Source organism: Colletotrichum fioriniae, assembly GCF_027942845.1.
Source record: "Colletotrichum fioriniae strain IMI 355084 chromosome Unknown scaffold_7, whole genome shotgun sequence".
Lineage (NCBI taxonomy): Eukaryota > Fungi > Ascomycota > Sordariomycetes > Glomerellales > Glomerellaceae > Colletotrichum > Colletotrichum fioriniae.
Genome location: NW_027076843.1, coordinates 21,142 through 40,626, shown reverse-complemented (window position 1 = coordinate 40,626; position 19,485 = coordinate 21,142). Strand labels below are relative to the sequence as shown.

The 19,485-nt window shown below is 49.7% G+C and overlaps 4 protein-coding genes across 4 annotated transcripts; 1 reads left to right on the top strand and 3 right to left on the bottom strand.

Annotated features, from left to right (window-relative positions):
* Window positions 1-1,586: 1,586 nt before the first annotated feature.
* Window positions 1,587-2,436, bottom strand: N0V96_006215 (uncharacterized protein; the record flags this gene model as incomplete). The annotated part of the gene is made up of 3 exons (XM_065757638.1): window positions 1,587-1,859; window positions 1,914-2,052; window positions 2,180-2,436. 3 exons carry the CDS (start codon window positions 2,434-2,436, stop codon window positions 1,587-1,589), a joined length of 669 nt encoding a protein of 222 aa, XP_065613555.1.
* A 1,424-nt stretch (window positions 2,437-3,860) lies between these two features.
* Window positions 3,861-5,322, bottom strand: N0V96_006214 (uncharacterized protein; the record flags this gene model as incomplete). The annotated part of the gene is made up of 2 exons (XM_065757637.1): window positions 3,861-5,155; window positions 5,319-5,322. The coding sequence occupies 2 exons, from the start codon at window positions 5,320-5,322 to the stop codon at window positions 3,861-3,863; spliced, it is 1,299 nt and encodes a 432-aa protein (XP_065613554.1).
* Window positions 5,323-6,485: 1,163 nt separating this feature from the next.
* N0V96_006213 (uncharacterized protein) lies at window positions 6,486-7,445 on the top strand (the record flags this gene model as incomplete). Its single annotated transcript, XM_053190931.2, has 1 exon — window positions 6,486-7,445. The coding sequence occupies one exon, from the start codon at window positions 6,486-6,488 to the stop codon at window positions 7,443-7,445; it is 960 nt and encodes a 319-aa protein (XP_053051849.2).
* A 1,626-nt stretch (window positions 7,446-9,071) lies between these two features.
* Window positions 9,072-11,486, bottom strand: N0V96_006212 (uncharacterized protein; the record flags this gene model as incomplete). Its single annotated transcript, XM_053190932.1, has 3 exons — window positions 9,072-9,790; window positions 9,854-11,311; window positions 11,363-11,486. 3 exons carry the CDS (start codon window positions 11,484-11,486, stop codon window positions 9,072-9,074), a joined length of 2,301 nt encoding a protein of 766 aa, XP_053051850.1.
* Between the last annotated feature and the right edge of the window lie 7,999 nt (window positions 11,487-19,485).

Here is a 19,485-nt window from a genome sequence, read left to right as displayed (position 1 = left end):
TGGGAAAACCAATCAAAACATCCACGACCTTAGCGGCAAGACCCCACATTAAAGAACACTCTTATTGGTCTTGAGCATCTCAGGCTGATTGTGAGGTTCGTCCGGAAGAGGGAAAGCCTTGTAAGCCCATTGCAGGAGCTCCACTTCCAGAGGATGAAGGAACTAGACAATCCCTTGACACATCCTTGGCAGTTGGCAGGATCCAACAGCAACTTCGTCTGAGATTCCATCAACGTGCTTCACTCAAACTCATCGTCTATCTGCACAGATCATTTTGATCAAGAGTTGTAACTTCCGTTTGGTTGAAGTACGCTTACTAGAGAATCTGACGCGTCAGCCGCTCCATACTTCTCAAGTTCCGCAATGCACGCTTTGGAAAGGGGGTCACAAATGATTGTCTCGGCACCCATGCTTCATTCCTCGGAAGCACTGCGCCGGGACGATGACTGGACTGGTCTTCGTGATCGAGCGGAAAGACGGAAGAGGCAGAATCGCCTCAATGTCAGAGCCTACAGTATGAGGCGCCCCAACCAGGCTCAGTACTACCGAGACAATGCTGACGCGGCTCACAGGAAAGCGAAAGGCCCTTGAATTGTATCAAAATGAGCAGACGAAAACATCAACGGCCGATGTGCCATATGGTACTTCTCACAAAGAGTCACGGCCTATTTTGAGCTCGGGAACAAGTCTAGATTTCGTACATTGGACTCCACCGACGCAGCCTGCAGCTGGATCGCACCGCTGTCTAAAGCCTCGTTCTGAAAGAGACGAGAGCCGAACTCACCTGCGTGTCGCTGCGAAGGGTTTTGTGATGTGTGCACAGAGACAGCGACCTACACATCACCATCATAATGGCAAATATAGTTCGGCAAAGTGTGTGCCGCCGTACTTCCGGAATCCCACTACATGGTTCCCTCTGTATAAGGATCACCTCATCCCGTTGGTCTTCTACAATGTCTTTAGGGCAACCATTACCAACATTCACATTCTATCTCTCACCTCTCTGCTCACAAGCCCATGCACACCAGACCTTCACACAACACCACTATTTCCGACACCTTGTCAAGTGCCAGAGACTTTGATGCCTACTCCCACTCAAAGCTCGACACCCCACGAATGTTGGATTGACATTTTCCCATCGGGTGGCATGCGCGATAACGCTATCAAGTTCCGTGATCAGTACAGCCAGCATGAACTTTGCGCTGATTTAGTGGGCTGTCAAGAAGGCGATGCCTGTCTTAATCAACCGGGTATCATTGCTTGGTCAGACCCTTGGCATCCTGATGGTTGGGAGGTCACAGAAAGGTTTGTCGAGAAATGGAGCTTTTTGCTCAAGGGTTGCGAGGATGTCATGAGAGCGACCAACAAATGGCGCGCAATGAGGGACGAGGAACCGCTTGTATGGGAGCTGGAGTAATCTGTCTTGTCGGTGAACTCTTCATTGCCGCAGATGTTGCACCGAGTCTGCACATGGTGCTTTTTCTATGAACTCGTTGACCATCAATTGATTTTGGTAATCAAACAATGATTTGCGGAACAACCAGCAGTTTCTGTACCACATCTACCTCTGGATATATGACGCATGCTCAGTAGACATATCTGAACTGGGGAATTTCCTTGTCCGTTTTATCCAGTAGGTTCAGAGACACGTCATTTTCAACGCCCGTGTCAAGCTCCTCCCCAATGCTGTCACGTCGCTTATTTTCCCATACCAAATAGTAACGAAGGACGAAGCACATCAAGACTCCAAGACTGTAGCATATCAACATAGCCAAGAAGCCGGAGCTGTAGGACGGTGCTTCCCACTCGAAGAATAGTTGCGGACCGATAATGTTACCAGCACAGTAGGCGATGAAAATCTATCAAACTCAAATCAGTCTCAGATCCACTGATAATGGCAATGTCATACGTACCATCGCATTCACTGTAGTCTTTTTGGTGAATCCGCCAAAGTTGCCAGAGGACATGGACAGGATCACAGGGGAAATTGGCACTGTAGGCGATTGTGAGGCAGTACCCCATAAACCGTGCCCACTTGAGTTCTGATCGTATCTGGCGAACCATGGCAGCACCAGCGATAGAGATCGCGAGGTTCAGTGCCATCCAATAGGTGCGACTATTGCGGAAGTAGGTGCTTCCTCCAGTGGCCATCAAGACAAATATGAGCTGAAAGACCGACCCCAACATCTGCACAAGGAGGGTGTTGAGAGTGCTGAAGCCCATGCCTTTGATAACGATGGAGCCGAACCCATGGACGCCACCATTGGCAATCTGGGCGCTGATCTGGATGCCGAAGAGCAGCCAAGCCTTGATGTCAGTCAAGGTCTCCACGCACTGATACCACTTGAACATGTCACTTTTGATCCCCGTCAGGTTTTCCGCAACGCGCTCAATGGCCTTGATCCGATCAGCTTCGCTGAGAAATCGAGCCTTCATTGGCGTGTCAGGTAAGAGAAAAGATAGCAAAGGACCAGGCTGTAGTGATTCCGCCAAAAATAAGAAAGACGGCCTGTACTCGCAGGAATCAGCAACTTATTCGCTGGCGGATTGTAGAAGAAGTAAGCACCTTCCATGGAGCTATGCTATCGACGTGGCCGATAGCGTAGGCAACAACCCCACCAAAGATGCCAGCAACAGTATTGCCAAGGAACCAGGCGCCATGTCGTAGAGGCTGTTCTGAGCGTTTGTACCACATGGAGATGACGATACTAAGGCCTGGCGCGATGGCGGCCTCGGAAACACCCAGCATGATTCGGTTTCCCAGTAAACCACCAGCATTGGAGCAAAGCGCAGTGAACATGAGAACGACTCCCCAAACAAGACTTTGCCGGTTAGTGGTGCGTCCTACCTTCGTTGGCCAGGGGAAAGTGCTTACACCGAGACCGCAATCATCTTACCGACAGGGAGTCGGACCATCATGACTCCTGCAGGGTACGAAGCAATGAGGTAACCAAAGTAGTAGATGCTACTTGCCCAAGAGTACTCGGAACCATTTAGATGCAAGTCATCCCGCAAGCCCATGATAGCCGTATAGCTAAGAGCAGATTTGTCAAGAAATTGGAAAAGGTACGACATGGCCATTACTGGTAAAAGACTGTGGCTCGACATTAGTATATGTCTCGCCATGGTAGAGGCTGATTCCGGACTCCGTATTTACCATAAATCGATCCTTCGTAGGATTCTCTTGTCTTCGCTGTGAGCCAGACCTCGGACCGAGATAGTGCCTTCAGCAACATCTTTCAATGTCTCATCGGCTGGACTCAGGCCTAGATGAGGCTTGCCATCTTTCTCTGACATGTTGAAAGGTAAGGATCACCAATCGCGGGCGCAGAAAGAAACAACACAATTTGGCAAGAAGATTTACGATGAGAGCCTCCGTGAACTTTAGCGAGACTGCAAGTTCGATTAGCGGACAAGTTCATGCTATTTATGCGCCGTCCTCTGAAAGCTCGTTGTTCCAAGCAGTTCAAGCTTGAACGGAATTGGTGCAACCTTGCTCGCTTCGATGGGAGTCCGGCCTCGGTCAAAACCTCACGAAAGTGTCGGAATTGGCCACTTGCGAAGATATTGTGGGGTTGATAGTAAAGCCATCGCGGAACCAACAGCTCTCTCACCGGAAGTCGTGTTCCAATACGATGCTTCTGACAAGTGGCTGGTCAACTTGTCACTGATAGCCGACACAGCTCTGCGGGCATAGAGATTAGCCGATCCACATGTCCGCCGTGCCGGCCCATGTCATCTTCTAACAATGCGGGGAAATATGCCGGACTTTAGTTCTGAAGGATCATGGTTATCGCAGCGGAGACGCTACTCCAGCCTGCTTCAGGGAACCGGACAAACACCGAACTAATACTGGTGGCTCAGATAACGAAGAGGCCCACTTCGCCGGATTGGAACCGTTCGCGGACGTCTACCCGTCTCGCAAGACTGTTCTGCATCTCTATGATGTCCTTGAGAAAGATATGGGCCCGGTCGAGGTTCTTACTGAATCGACTCATGGCCTGAAAGCGGCTGATAACCCACTCGCGGTGCAGTAAGTCGTCTGTCTCCAGAGCAACCATGAAGAGTGGCCACGCAATACGTGTCATGGCCTCATCGCCTTCATGCTTGAAGGCCTGGAAAGCCAGATTCATGATTTCTCGCAAAGCGTTCCGTTGACGAGCTGAGAGCATTGGTGTGGCGTCAAATCGCGTCAAACGAAGGAATTCGAGAACGACGGCATGATAATGAGGTACGATGCCGCGAATGTTGGCTACTAGCCGATGTGAGTTATCCGTGCTGATGGAAAGCTCTGCTGCGACCTCCAGTAGTTCAGTGAATTTCCAACCCACTTGTTGAATGGTCACATCGACAGCCATGACGCGCTGTTGTTGCGAGGTATCATCTTCATGTATGAGATTGGCGAGCTGGGCAATCATGAAGCGCAATTGACCGCATGCTCCCAAAAGAGCGTAAACATTCCTATTCTCCACGTCGTCGAGAAGCTCAGCCTGGGGGTACGAATCAGCCCACATACTCCGGTAAAGTGGATTGGAGAAACGATGCAACCTCTCGAAGGCGTCGAGCGGTTGAAACGGGCTGGATATTCCATTGCCAACTTGGCCATCGAGGGCACCCATAATTTTGTGTAGAGCGCAGTTGAGTTGTCCGCCAAGGCCGTATGAAGCGGCAGCGGCATCGTGTAGCGCGATCCAAACAAGCATTCTTGCCGAGTACAGAGATAGCCGGGAACCGCTCGCATCTTTTCCTCGCCTCGTGAGGGCTAAGCTTTTCCGATTCGCCTCCGGCGAGGGTGCTGGTAATTGGAGTAGTAAATTCTTAAAGCGGTGTTGTAATATCAAACTCGCGCCGACGAGATGATTGGACAAGCCCTGGCACTTCCCATCTCCATACTTTTGTTCGTAGAGAAGCATGAGATACAATCCTGTACAGACTGCATCAAGATCCAGCTGACCGTTGTCCTCGCCTCCAATGGTGTCGGCCATCATTCTGAGAGCGGAAGAGTAATGCTGAATGGGCGTTTTTGGGCCTCGTGCCTCTTCTGCATTTTTGTTGCGCCGGAATTCTAGCTCTCGGCCGCCGAGGGCAAGTACCACATGCATGACCATAGGATCGGTCTGGGCGATGTCGAACATGATGGAATATAGCGAGTAGTCTGGGTTCTTGGTGTGGTTCTGTTTGGCGAAGGATGTGCGAAAGTACCGGATTGCCTCGTGATCAGCCGACGAGAGATCAAGTGAGCAAGCCCCCATCCCCGGAGCCGACGGATTGAACAAAGATAGAGCCTTGGACTGATCGAGCTGAGACATTGTCTGCACCCATGTCGGCAAGCTGTGTGACGTGCCAATTCCTCCAGCCGACGAGGAAGACGACGACGCGACGGGTTGAGACGAGAAGGGCCGATCTTTGCGTGTCTTGCCCCTCTTTGTAAGCTTGACGCGAGGTGCATAGTCGCAAAGAAGTCGCAGTCGTGTGCAACGATGGCAATTTGGCCGCTGCTCATCACATTTGACCTTCTTTGTGCGGCAAGTCCAACACCCATTTCTTGAACGTGGTCCACTCCGACCCTCGCCCGTGCGCGCCGCCGTCGCCGCCGCTGCGGACGCGGTGCTACCGACAAATCTGGCGGCGTCTAGGGAGGGCCGTTCATCGGCAATAATGGGGAGACTGTCGGCTGAAACTGAGCTTGTGCTGCCGGGTGAGCTCCCATCGGCTTCAGAGGGAGAAGCGCTCATTGGTAGTCGTCTGGCCAACTGATTCGAGGTCGGCTGTATCGGCGAGTAGAGGATTTCAACTGAAGCACTTGAGTGGAGGTTGAGGGCTGGGGTGTTTCACCAAATTTCCAACTGAACAACGTACTGCGTGCGCGGGCGCGTCTGGGGAACAAAGGACAATTTGAGTGGAAACTGTGGATGATATGACTGCGATGCCTTGGGCGCGCCGCCGCTGGGTCTCATGAATGATCGAATTAGCCGACGATGAAATATGGAAGTGGAACGAGAATTCCGTAATATCAGCAGAAGAAAGGATTGATAAGAAGCTGACTGACAGATTGGAAGCAAGGTAACGAACTTTAGCCATTAGCAAAAACGTGTGGTGAGTAGCGGCCAAGTCTCATCGAATGGAAATAATCCAAAATTGCCGACCATCGGCTATCTTCCGTGCCTATCTGGAAAATGTCGCGCGACTGGAGGGTCTCCAGGTCGGCTGGCTGGAAGCACCGATTGCCGATGGGTGACACCCCGGTCTCAGGTGAGGAGCGCAAGCTCTCCACATCAGTGCGTGGGAGATGTCATGACGGGAACAAATAAATTTATTGGAGTCAGACCTTTAATTATAACATAAAAGTTAATGATTTTGAGCATCAGTATACTTTTCATTCATCAAAGAAGCTACTCCAGCTCGGACTATAACTCACCAGTCTTTGACATTTCTTGGAATCGTTTCGCTGCGAGTAAGGGATTCATCTTCCGGATCCTATCACCATGTCTATTATTCAAATCCCGGTCGCCGCTAATGGTGCTGGGGAACAACAGAGCGCTAACCCGGCCCCCGAACCAGTGCAAGGGGCTTTTGACTTTGAACAGGCCCGCAAGATCATCAACACACATCTCGACGACCTGGACTATTCTCTTCACAACGACATCAACAAACAGCTACATGCAAACCCAGAAACTGCGTATAAGGAGTTCTTTGCCCACGACATCATTACGGCTTACTTAGAAAAGCAAGGGTTCTCCGTCAAAAAGCATACTTATGGCCTCGAAACGAGCTTTGAGGCCGAAGTAGGCAGTGGCGGCCGTCAAGTCGTCGTTTGCGCTGAATACGATGCCCTACCAGACATAGGCCATGCCTGCGGGCATAACCTGATTGCAACGTCCTCAATTGCTGCTTTCTTGGGGGCTGCTCGCACACTCATTGACTTGAAGATCCCTGGCCGCCTACGCATTCTCGGAACCCCAGCCGAAGAAGGGGGAGGCGGTAAAGCGAAGCTCATTGATGCCGGTGCCTTCAACCCGCCCGAGGATATCGCAGCGGCCATCATGGCGCACCCAACCGCAGCTCATCAGGGCGGCAGTGGAGATGGCTCCTCGGGACTGGCAGGCTTTAAACTCATTGCGAGCCATAAGTTCCGCGTTGAATTCCGTGGGAAGCCCGCTCATGCAGCAGGCGAGCCATGGAAAGGGTTGAATGCGTTAGATGCGGCTGTAGCAGCCTACAGCAACGTGGCTCTCCTGAGGCAGCAAATCCAGTCAGACGAAAGAGTCCATGGCGTAATCGAAGTCGGTGGCACCGTTCCCAACGTCATCACGGATTATACCCGCATGAACTGGAATGTCCGCAGCCCAACAATCGAGCGTGCCGATGCACTGTCGACCAGGGTCAAGGCATGCTTAGAAGCAGGCGCAGCCGCGACGGGCTGTGAGATCAACTACATTGTGTAAATGCCATGACCACTGCAACTTCTATAACTCTACTGATGCGGTGTCTACAGGGCGCCGACGTACATGAATCTACGAGCTAATGATACCCTATGCAAGGCATATGTGGAAGATATGGCCGCGATCGGTCAAACGATTCAGCTTCATCAGGCAAAGCCATTCAACGCCTCAACGGATATGGGAAATGTGTCTTATCACGTGCCTAGCTTCCATGGGGCCTTCGTCATCCCAACCTCGCCAGATGTGGCTGGCCATAATCCTAAATTCGCTGCTGCTGCTGCAACTGACGAAGCTCATAAGGCGGCTCTTACATGCGCTAAGGGTATGGCAATGCTTGCCGTAAGGGTGCTCGTTGATGATACCATTGCATCTCAAGCAAGGGCGGATTTCGGAAGCCCGGATGAAGAGTGAACATAGGATTGGTAGAAGCAATGTTGAGCACTGGGAACCAGGGATGCTATAACTTTAGGTATCGTATGAAGAAGCTCGCATTCAGAATCACAATTGAAAGAAATGGCTTGCAGGATTCTTTTCATAAAACGAGTCATTAATCAAGGTAAATGCCCATCGTAGCCAGCTTCTATGAGCCTTTGGTTTGCCTCCCAAACCTCGGAAGGGATATCTTGCTCAACTTGAAAGCCCTTTGCTGGATACTCTTGGATTCTCACCAAGTCCCCGACCATGATTTCAATAACTAAGTCGCGAGGGTTCTCCTCATTCGGATACTGGGCAAACCCCAGTTCAGGGCTTGTCACAGTGAACACTGTTTTGGGGTCCGGCCATTGTTTGCTGAAGGTTGCATATGTTCTCCTTTCCATATATGGCTTTTGGACTAGCACGAAGCTCGTGGCCTCCAGCTCTAGCTCTTTCAAAAGGGCATGAGTAAACCGAACATTCTCGCCTGTGTTGCCAGAGTTCGGCTCCACGATAATCTTGTCGGCCGGAACCCCTAAATCCCTTGCAATACCTGCAAATATCTCGGCTTCTGGTTCTGAAAATCGATTTTCCGTAAGCTTGCCTGATCCGCCAGAGTAGATAAGATACTCTCCGTAGCCGGCGAGGAAAAGCTGTGCTGCGCGTGTAGCTACCCGTGTGTCGAGACTGCAAAGGCAGAAGATGGCACTAGCAGGGCTGACGGCCATGTGCATTCGATGATATTCATAGATGATCTCCGCATCTAGATTGATTTGAGATGATTTCGAAGTCATGTTGAATGGGGAGGTATTTATGTTGGTACCGGAGGGCTTTTACGGTGACTTGTCGCGATGAAAAGAAGAAAATAAGGAATGGGAGGCAGAAAAGTAAAGCAATGAATTGGCCTTAGTCAGCGCATGATGTTACCTACCTACGCTAGGTAGGACGTGGCTAAGGGCATCATTGTGTCTGCAACCCATTATGTGGCGTTGCATCGAAGATATGCAGGGGACGAGGCTTTCATGTGGCTTTCTGATCATGTCAACAACACCCTGTCTACATCTAAAAGATGAAGTCGACACATCACTAATTTCCCAACGACGCAATCACCAGACAAAAAGTGAGTAGACGATGCATGAATGAGACAAAGTACCTATATCATTGAATTATTGACAGCCTCCCTCGAGGGCTAATTACTGGATAAATTATAGTAGGCTACTGAATCTCAATAATATCCTCCAGAACCAAATTTCTGCTCGATGATCCAGACCATAGCTTGTAAGTTCCCCGGCGTAAACGCCACTGCTGAGCTTCGACATCCCAGATGCTAAGATCACGTCTGGTGAGTTCAAACGCGACAGACTGTGTCTGCCCACTAGAAAGAAAGACACGGGAGAAGCCACGAAGCTGTCGAATAGGCGTGTCGTCACCCGGAACTCCGATGTACAGCTGTGCAACCTCCGCCCCATCTATGTCACCTGTATTGGTGAGAGAGACCTTTGCAACTGCGACATTTTCCCACAGTGATGGATGGCCACCCTGCACAATCGGCACATTGGGGTCGGGATATTCTGATGTATCCGCGTCTGCCGTGAGCACAACGGACAAATCAGCAAAGCTGAAAGTGGTATATGAGAGGCCATAGCCGAACTCATAGCGAGGAGTGATGTTGTGTGCATCGAAGTAACGGTAATCGATGTACAGGCCTTCAGTGAAGTCACTGTCAGGGAAAAAGTCGTCCGTCGCACTGGAGTTGAGATGGCTTCCATAGTCCGACTCCTGCCGAGCAATAGTAAAAGGCAGCTTTCCAGAGGGATTAATGTCGCCCCATAATACGTCCACAAGACTGTGGCCGCTCTCCTGGCCAGGAAGGCCGGCAAAAAGAACGGCAGTGACATTAGGGTGTTCGATCCACGCATCAACAGTGCGAATGCCTGGGATTCATTAGCATCTAAAAAGCCCCTGCAGTAAATATGTCTCGCTGTATTTTCACTTACCTGCCGAGTGGATCACGACCACAGTATTGGAACAGTTTGCGGCTACGTTCTGTACAAGATTGTCGCTGAATTCGTCTGTGAGGCTCAGGCGATCAAAGCTCTCAGAGGCATACGCGTTGATGAAAACAAGGCAGGCTTCGGAGTTGACGTAGGGTGGAGAGGGGTTTTCAGAGTAGAAGTCCCATCGTAGAATGCCTCGGTTCTTGGAAATCCGCTCTTGGATTGCTTGGAATGGTGAAACCACGTATGGGGGAGTACTGCCGCCAGAGCCACCGCCGGTGACCAGGGTCCCGTTGAATGTTTCCCACCCGAAGTTGATTTCGTAACCGCCACCATAGCGACTCGGGTTCTGCCAAGGGATCGCCTTCACCGTTGCGTCGTAGCCATAGATGGACAAGAACTTGGGATTCTTGAGCGGGAGCGTATGATTGGTGTTCTTCACCAAGACTGTGCCGGCTGCTCCGATTTGGCGGATCAAAGAAGCGTGATCATCCTGGACATCGACGGGGTAAGCCTTTTGCATATTGGAGTGCACTGCTGGAGCAGGGAAGGCATGCTCCTGATGAAGGAAGTGATAGCCAGCGAGGATCCTCGTGGCCATGTCGGAGAGTCGATCTTCGGTTACAGAACCATTGTTGACAGCCTCGACCAGCTTATCTCCCCAGAACCCGTCATCCGGCATCACCAGGTCCAACCCGGCGTTGGCTGAGGCAACGCCGCCCATTTGGCCTTCCCAATCGCTAACAACAAAACCTTCGAAACCAAGCTCGGTCTTTAGGATACCGTTCAAAAGTTTAGAGTTTTGGCAGCCGTAAGAGTGATTGGATCTCTGGTACGAGCACATAACCGAGGCGGCACCCTCCTTGAGAGAATTCATGAAGGGCCAAACGTAAAGCTCGTGTAGTGCTCGGTCGTCTACGTTTGAACTGATCGCCTCGCCCAAGTCGGATACCCGACGGCGATACTCTTGCTCATTCAAGAGCCAATGTTTGGCTGTAGCAATGACACCGGCATTCTGGATGCCGCGAGTAATTGCGCCCATGCCAACGCCTGCAAGGTAAGGGTCACTCGACAGTCCCTCCCAGTTGCGCCCACCACGAGCAACCCGTCCAAGAGGGCCAGCGGCCGGGCCTAGAGCGACGTTGATGCCTTTTCCGTAGTACTCGTCGCCCAGCGCCTTGCCATATTTGTACAACAGGGCTTTGTCGAAGGTCGCGGCTACATGAATTCCAGCCGGGAATGCGGAAACGAATTCTTGACCGCGGATTCCGTCAGGTGCATCAGCAAAGCACAGTGCTGGAATTCCGAGTCGAGGAACCTCGCCGGAATTCCCTACGCATGTCCCAGTCCACCCTCGAGTGATGTTCGCCTTCTCTTCGACCGTCAATTGGGAGACCAGGGCTCTGGCATGGCGGTAGGCGGCGGCCCAACCAGCATTGCTCGAGCCATTGCCAATGGCTGCTTTATGTTAGACAAATCCAGGCTTAGCCGATGGGTACAAAAACCTACGAGATGGGTACACTGGCGGACTTCTTCCGTAGTATGGCACCTCAGATGGCGCAGTGCTATTTGACTGTGCCGCGGCTGAAGAGCTGGCAAGCGCAACGGCAAGAGAGAAACCTGCAATCTTCATTTTCGCGATGAACACGAAGCGAACCTGCCACGCTGAGATCTCGAAGGGCAATCATACAAAGTACTGATGAAGTGTCATGAGAAATTGGCGACGCAGTCGCTGGAAAGAACTTTAATATGTCGACTGAAAAGCAAGCAGAGATTTAGATGAGATGTTGGTCGGTGATCGCTGATTACCGACCAGCAATATTGCACTTGAAAACGTCATCGCCGGTGAAGCAGAGCCCGAGATGGGCAACGGTCAATCGGTCCTATTCTGAAGATGCGATGGGCACCTGCAGAGAGTGGATTCATGACTCGACTTTACCCGGTATGTAATAGCGGTCATTGTCAGCCAACTTTTTGTGATCGTGCTGGTGTAGGTAATAAGAAATGAACCAGTACGGCGGCGAGCCAATGGTCAAGCCGGTAGACCCTCGGCGGGGTGACCGGGGCTGCTCCGGTCTACCCCGCGCTCTCCGCATCGGTGACTGTCCGGTAATACTACACAAACCAAGCTTAAAGCCAGGGTTTGGGGGGGTTTCAGTGGATAAGTGGGCATGTTTCTCCGGGGATTTACCGGCTTTTAGTCTGGTGACATTGAACCCAGCCATACGATAATCCAAGCCGAAATGGCGCAACTTTTCCGACCTTCACATTCTGTGGAGTCCTGGATGGAGGCACATGCCCTCCACCGTGGCACTTATTGACTATGGATCAAGTTGAGTAAGATTATGATCCTACCAGATAACCACTGGACAAGGGCGAAGTTACAAGCAGCAGCAGCAGCAGCTCGAGCCTGACATTACCGCGTTCCGTATCCGTAGACAGCATTCGTGACGCGCCTTCGGGATTTGGCCCTAGCTAGCGCTTGAGGGTCACCGTTCGGCTCACTCCGCAGCATCGAACCCCGACCGCGGGTTACGCCCGCCTTTGCCGCCTCTGATCCAACTTATTGTCTGCGATATCGGCATGTGGCGACCTACTGTTGGCACTTTTTTGTTTGAGATAATCGGCAATTTTGCATCGCCGAGTCTTCAGACTCACCCCTTAGGCTTGTGGGTTTCTCAAAGCGAAAAGAGGGCTGGCTGGACGTTTTTGGCGATGCCACTTAGATCAACCTTAGGTAAAGCAGAGATCGATAAGACGGCTAAACCGACGTAAGGAAAGGCAAATCTTACAAACCGACCCAGCCATCCAGCTCATAGCTGATACGAATGCCAAGCCTGCCATCCAATATTCGTCTCAACGTTTCCTATCATTAGGCAGCCGAAATATCCCAGACGAGCTCGGATCGTTGTAAGCAATCGTGTCCTTAGCCGGAGCTAAAAGCTTGTTTGAGACTTGCTTCACATTGGAATGGCTTCATCCCTGCTGCAACGTTCATTCTTCTCACCATTCCAAAGCCCATAACTCTGGACACGAAGAAGTCTTCATTGCCAATATAAAATTCTTGCAAGTGTTGCCACCCTCTATTTTGCGACTACTGATTTCAATTCTTTCTGTTATCTCATCACCGAGGCATCGCGCTGGTCATACAGAAACTTCGAAGACCGCAGGACCGGAACCCACTCCTGAATGCTATTATCGTATCTCAATGACGAGGTGAAATTTGTTGGAGCGATGTGATATGTAATGGTAGACATGACGAGTGGTGAGAGATGTAGGCATGCAGACGAAAAGTCTGTGTTGCAAGCCCGCCGGGAGTGAAACGGTTTCCGGTTCCGTGCGAGTATCAGACATCAGCTCGAAAGATACCCTGGAGCGCAAGAACGTCCGAACCCCAATGTTCCACCTAAACAACTTTTAGGTATAAGAAATGCTTCCCCGACATCTAAACTCAAATTTTGTAGCTTATCATTCCTAATCTCATTTGCTTGCGTGCGGCGTTCACAATTCCACAGTTTATTTCAACCTGCTAAACCAACTCACGATGCACTCCCCTGTCCTTATTACATTGTGCGTTGTGGGCGCGATGGCGGCTCCAAATACTCCGCGACAAGAGCCAGGGCCGACAGTACCACTACGTATAATGGCGCTGGGCGCCTCCGTGACGTTCGGTACCGGGTCTTCAACTGGAAACAGTTATCGGAAAGACCTGCAGGACTTGCTCGTCTCTAAAGGCATGAATGCCACGTACGTAGGCACAAGAGCTAATGGCAACTTCCCCGACAATGCCGTTGAGGCAACAGGTGGCTTCAAAATCGACCAGATAGCCGCTTCTGCCGACAAGGCTGTACCTACGCTCAAACCAAACCTCGTGTTAGTTGACGCTGGCACCAACAACTGCAACAAAGGTGGAGAGGTACCAGATGCAGGAGCCAATGTCACAGCTATGATCAACAAGATATACCAACAGAGTCCTGGAGCCACTGTGATTCTTACATCAATTCTTGCCAACAAAGTCCCCGAACAAGATGCATGTCGAGTCAAAATCAACGAACAGTACACAGCCTTAGCAACACAACTTCAGCAATCCGGCGCCAAGTTCGCGATGGTTGATATGCGCAGCGCAGATGCTCCGACCCTCGACGATCTTGCTGACACGAGGCATCCTAATGACGGAGGATATGTGAAGATGGCAAATGTCTGGCTGAAAGGAATCCAGGAAGTGATCTCTAAAGGGTTTGTTACTTTGCCATCTTGAATGTGGGAACGGGGGTGGAGGACAATCGGACTGGAAGCTCAATCTCATACATTCGTCACTCCATATTACTGTGAAAGGAATCTTCTACTCATTTTGCATAAAGTTGATAAAAATAGTTCTAGAGACCATTCATACATCCACGAATGAGGATAAGTACTTGGACGATAGTAGTCATGATCTCTCGCCTTTTCCGAAAGTGGAAATGGCCTACTACTCTATAAGGTGGCTGGCACTAATTACCTACTCAAAGAAACTTTCCGTCTTGGGCGGTGTGATGTTCAAGAGCTTATAGAGGTGAAAGTCGCTGTCGAACGAGCTGGGGAACCGTAGAGTTTAGTCTTTACAACTCGGTCCATATATCCGAAATCTTGTACTAACCAAGGCCTACCTCTTCTCTCAAACGATTTAGTTGTGCAGGCACACGTAATTCGCTAGATATTTCTCTACCGTGCCTCCCATTTGTCAAATGTCATGATTAGCAGTATTGTGTTTTCCTTAGGCACTGTAGGAAGACTTGGTGTCCCAGAAACTATGACACCATGAAGCTGCCTCGGGAGAAATTTATTCTCCAGCGTGAGTAACTACCTCAGAGGTAGAATTAAATGAGAATAATCAAATAACGAAAAAGTGCATTATGATCGAAAGACAAGGCTATCGGCATGATTATTATCCTGCAAACCTCAGAAGTCGCGTCGTAGACTAGGTAAGCTAGCAGGAAAACGATTGATGCTAGATTCTCATTGTCCAAATTATCATCGCCAAGCTGAACGGAGAAACGGCCATGCGCCAGATTGATCTAGACTCTCGTTGTGATCCCGACGATCTTTCTGAGCCAAGATTGCTTCTATCTGCTTGAGGTAGGCGTGGCCATAACGGCCTATGTTGACTGTCACCTCTGCCTGGATAGGGACTGCGAAAGAGCGCGCAAGCGAAGCGTTTGGCATAATTGCCGTGGATTGCGTCGGCAGCAACGTGTTTGGCGCGACGACGTCTACGGGCAGACGGCATGATTAACCCCTTTTCGTCTCCTGATGTGGTTGATCACACGGAATTGGCTGTGGCCTCAAGAGCTGGTGTCCTACGGCGCAAGTTTAGTGCTCAATAGTGCAGAGATGCTTGGACACTAGCAACCGGCACGGCGTTTCAGAGGGACGCCATACGCCATAATCCGTTATTAGTGCATCCTTCAAAATTTCATCCACTGTTTATGTACAGAAAAATGCCCTCTTCACTTGAATAGGCACGCTGTGCCTCTCCTCCATCTGCGTTTACTTTTCAGATCCACGTTTCGCAACGTTCGCCATTCCACGTGGAATAATTCGGCGAACATGAAGCGAATGAAGCATCATCTTTTTGTGCTCTTGCTATCGCCATACTTTTCGTCCGTATGGGCCGCGGAAACTACTCTTACCAGCCTTGTATCACAAATTCCATCATGCGCAGTAAGTACAGCCAATTTGATTTCTTTTTGCATTTGAAGCTCAAATTTCGAGGCATGATACAGTTTCGAGATTTCAAAACTGACATGCTATTCATTCTCGCAGCTTCCTTGCCTTCTTACTGGTCTCCAATATGGGGGCTGTAAGCTGGATTCTGTCTCTACTATCGCCAACTGTCTGTGTATAGACATTCAACTCCAGGCAGACCTGTCGTCATGTGTTCGTCTGAAATGTTCTTTCGAGGACCAAAAGCGTAAGACTATGCGTGACGCCATTCTTGTATGGGCACAATGATGATTTGTGTTTCAATAGGTGCTGCTCAAGCTGAAACAGACCTCTGTATCACTTTCCCGAAACCGTCAAGAAGAGAAGAAGCAAGGGCAGTGGCAATATCGTTGTCTATCATTGCCTTCACCGTTGTCGGACTTCGATGCATTTCACGATACCTGGTTGACCACCGACTTTGGTGGGATGATTGGATGATCATTGCAGCAACAGTATATAACCCTAAGAGTGAAGATTGAACGACGTATGAGGATTGGATACTAACAAACCAATACCAGATCCTTCTCGCTACAATAACAGGCATTCAAATTGCGGGAACCGGTCTAGGGTTTGGCTTGCACTACTGGCATGTCGAACCTTGGGCAAGCACAAGACTCATCCAGATGTTCTATATCGGCGAGCAACTTTATATCTTGGCCCAGATTATGGCTAAGATCTCACTTCTGCTTTTCTTCTCCCGCATCTTCTTCTCTTCTCGATGGTTCTATCTTACGACCCAACTCTTCATTCTATTCTTGATTCTGCACGCGGCAATATTTCTCTTCCTTGTCATTTTCGAATGCACGCCAGTCACATCTACCTGGAATCTCGACGATCCATCTCGAAAATGCATGAATATCGTGGCAATTGGCTACTCCGGTGCAGTGTTCAGCGTCATTGAGGATATTGCTATTCTTGTCCTTCCAATTCCAGAGCTCCTTCGACTTCAGCTCAGTACCAGGAAGAAACTCTGGCTCAGTCTGATATTTGGGCTAGGGTCATTGTAGGTAGCCATTCCCTTCGTGGTAGTAGCTCGCTGACCATTCCGTCGATACGTTAGTGGATGTATCACTAGTATGGTCAGGTTGAAATTTCTGGTCCATCTTTCGTTCACATCTGATGTTACCTGGGATAACGTGGACGTCATCAATTGGTCTTTAGTAGAAGTCTCGTGTGCAATTTTGTGTGCAAGCCTTCCTGCACTTCGGCCACTACTACGATTTTTGGCTAGCAGAAAGCCAAAGAAAACGACGGATGCAACACCCTTCGAAGATTATCAACCGACTTATAGGAGAGATAAGTTCAGCAAGATCTCGGACGACCCATCAACAGAACTGTCACTGTCGCCAGTTGATACCGGGCTGGACGATATAGCGAGGGAATTTGAAATGTGGAATAGAGGAAGCTCCTCCAAAGGCAGTGTACACTCTGTGACGACCGATAGGCCTGGGAGTCCTACTTCGAAAACCGGGGCATAGGCAAGGGGGTTGATATTTATTCGTCTAATCTAAAAAGACTTTCTTTTCTCTCAAAGTGAAAAAAAAAGTTGACCATTTGATACCAGGATGACGTGCCAGGTAGATTGCAAAAGGTCTAGAAGCAGGTGGCTTGACGCACTTCCTGTCATCGAAACTTTGCGCAAGGTACGTATGCATGAACCTATCACCTAGCTTCTGGCTTTCTTCCATATAGTGCATGACTATACGGTAACCCAAGTCAGTAATGTGATTCTTTCCAGGGATATCAATGCCATGCGGGTAAGGCAATGTGGGTAATAACTTACCAAGGCTAGTATGCATGGATCCTTCGGTCCTTAAATTCTTTTCGTAGCTCGATCAAGAAGACCTCAACTTCTTGTTCCCTCCAGCCAAGGCCGCGTGTCAAAGGTGCCATGGTCCAACCCTCGATTCCAGACTTGCAGTTCTCATGGGCCCATTCCCCTAGTAGTTTATAGCGTTGCTCCTTGGGCCACGTATTGGTTGGCCAGTTCACCTTATTAATTAAGACGTTGACGAAACTTATCTCTTCCATTATATTGACGAGATCCGGGATGTCTTGCAACGATCGGTTAAGTACCGTAGCCGCTTTTTCAAGGAGATCAAAACACCGCACAATCGCAGCGTCGGATTTCAGACTACCGTCATCGGATTGGGGCATGAGATCCATCTCCGGGAGCTTAAGGTAGCCACCGGGCGTGAGATCACTTTGGTTTTGGTCAGAATTTGTGAAGGGGGTACTGGGGCGAACAGGTTAATTAAGATACGCACTCAAAAGCACTCTGAATGAGCCGTCTTCAATCGGATATGCTAGAGGTCATCATTAGACTGTGAATTTAGTCAAATGGCAAAGAGTATGTCCACGGATCTTCGACATCGTCCACCTCGAACGTGACATTGGGCGGCACTCTTTACTAAGTCAGGTATTCAAAGGTCACAGTGTTTGAATGGGGAGTCTTACTCGGCCAAAGGAGGAGAAAAGTCAATGTCAATGACCTGGCAGCATCATCAGCGGATGGATGCATTGACTTGAACTGATGTACACTACCTCTGCTTCGGGCTTGAGCTCACCGAACTCGATTGCCCAAATCCCAGTTCCAGTACCAATATCGAGAACACGCCTGACGGAGCAATCATCTTTGTCCGGCGGTGAAAGACCAAGTTTTCCATCAAAGGAAAGGAGGAATGGATGATGTTGAAGGTCTACAGGATTCATGAGCGACATTGGGCTCCAGGAAGCTGGAGCTCGAAAAGCTGACCTATCCAGTCTGTCACTTTCCCTCTCATCATTGGAATAGGGGTGTTCTTTGTGGGTCAGAGATGCTTCACATCAGTAGACAAGGTAATTGACGGCGTGAGAAGAATATCAGAAGGAACTTACTTCCATCCTTTTATCGATAATATGTGCGCCCATTCTCCATACCAAAATTGTAAATCGAGTCTGCAAGGCTAGTCGTTGAGGATGCTATGGTCTACAAACATCAATGTATTATTAGTAAGACATCTCCGAGACATAACAAGCTTAGACTAACGCTGGAGATATCTGATGTTGCGTCTTCGTCGTGCTGGGGAGATTATAGCTTATTAACTCCATAGTGCGCGTGATCGGTTCCGTTAATGCATACCTGTTCATCAATAGCGATTGGCGGCTCATTGAATGAATTCAAGCTCATTGTGATGGGTACTACAGGTGCTGCTGACATGCTGGGCCGTTTGACGGTGCTGAGATACTGGCTGAGATCAATATCCTTGGAGAAGACACAGGCTTCAAGGGAAAAGGATGTTGTGTAGGTGTAGGCGCTCAGCGTGGTAAGGCGTCTTTTATTGCTCTTGACTGCCTGAAGAACTAACCCTCTTTCACAACACTGTTCATACATATTGGTCGGCATGGTCACATTTGCCAATTAGGTTTTGCTGTGCCGCCGCCAACAACTTGGGGATGGACCAATCATAAAATTAAAGAAAAAATGAAAAAGAGGAACTTGAAAAAGACCTAATGCTGCATAGAAAGATTCAACATGACACTGGGGTAGGCTAGGTGTACGACAGCCATTCTAAAGACTGATCCTGTTTGTGCAATGAACTTTTCGCGAACTCCCTTCGGTACGTAACGTAAGGGCTCTTCGGCACTAGACGAGTACATCGACTCCGGATGTAGCACGCTAGAAAATTCGTATCGTCGTACTGGGCCGTACCTTAGTAAGTTGCAAGTCAGCCGTCTCATGGCCAAGGAGACATAGAACAGCTCAAAGCTACCCCCCATTCTGACCCTGCACGCGTACTCCGCTACAGGTTTTGGACAGCTAAAAGGGAAAAATTGGGCAAATGAAACAATAAGGAAATTGCTAGCAGGTGTTAGGCTGGTCTTGTCCGACAGCGAGGATAGATCCTAAC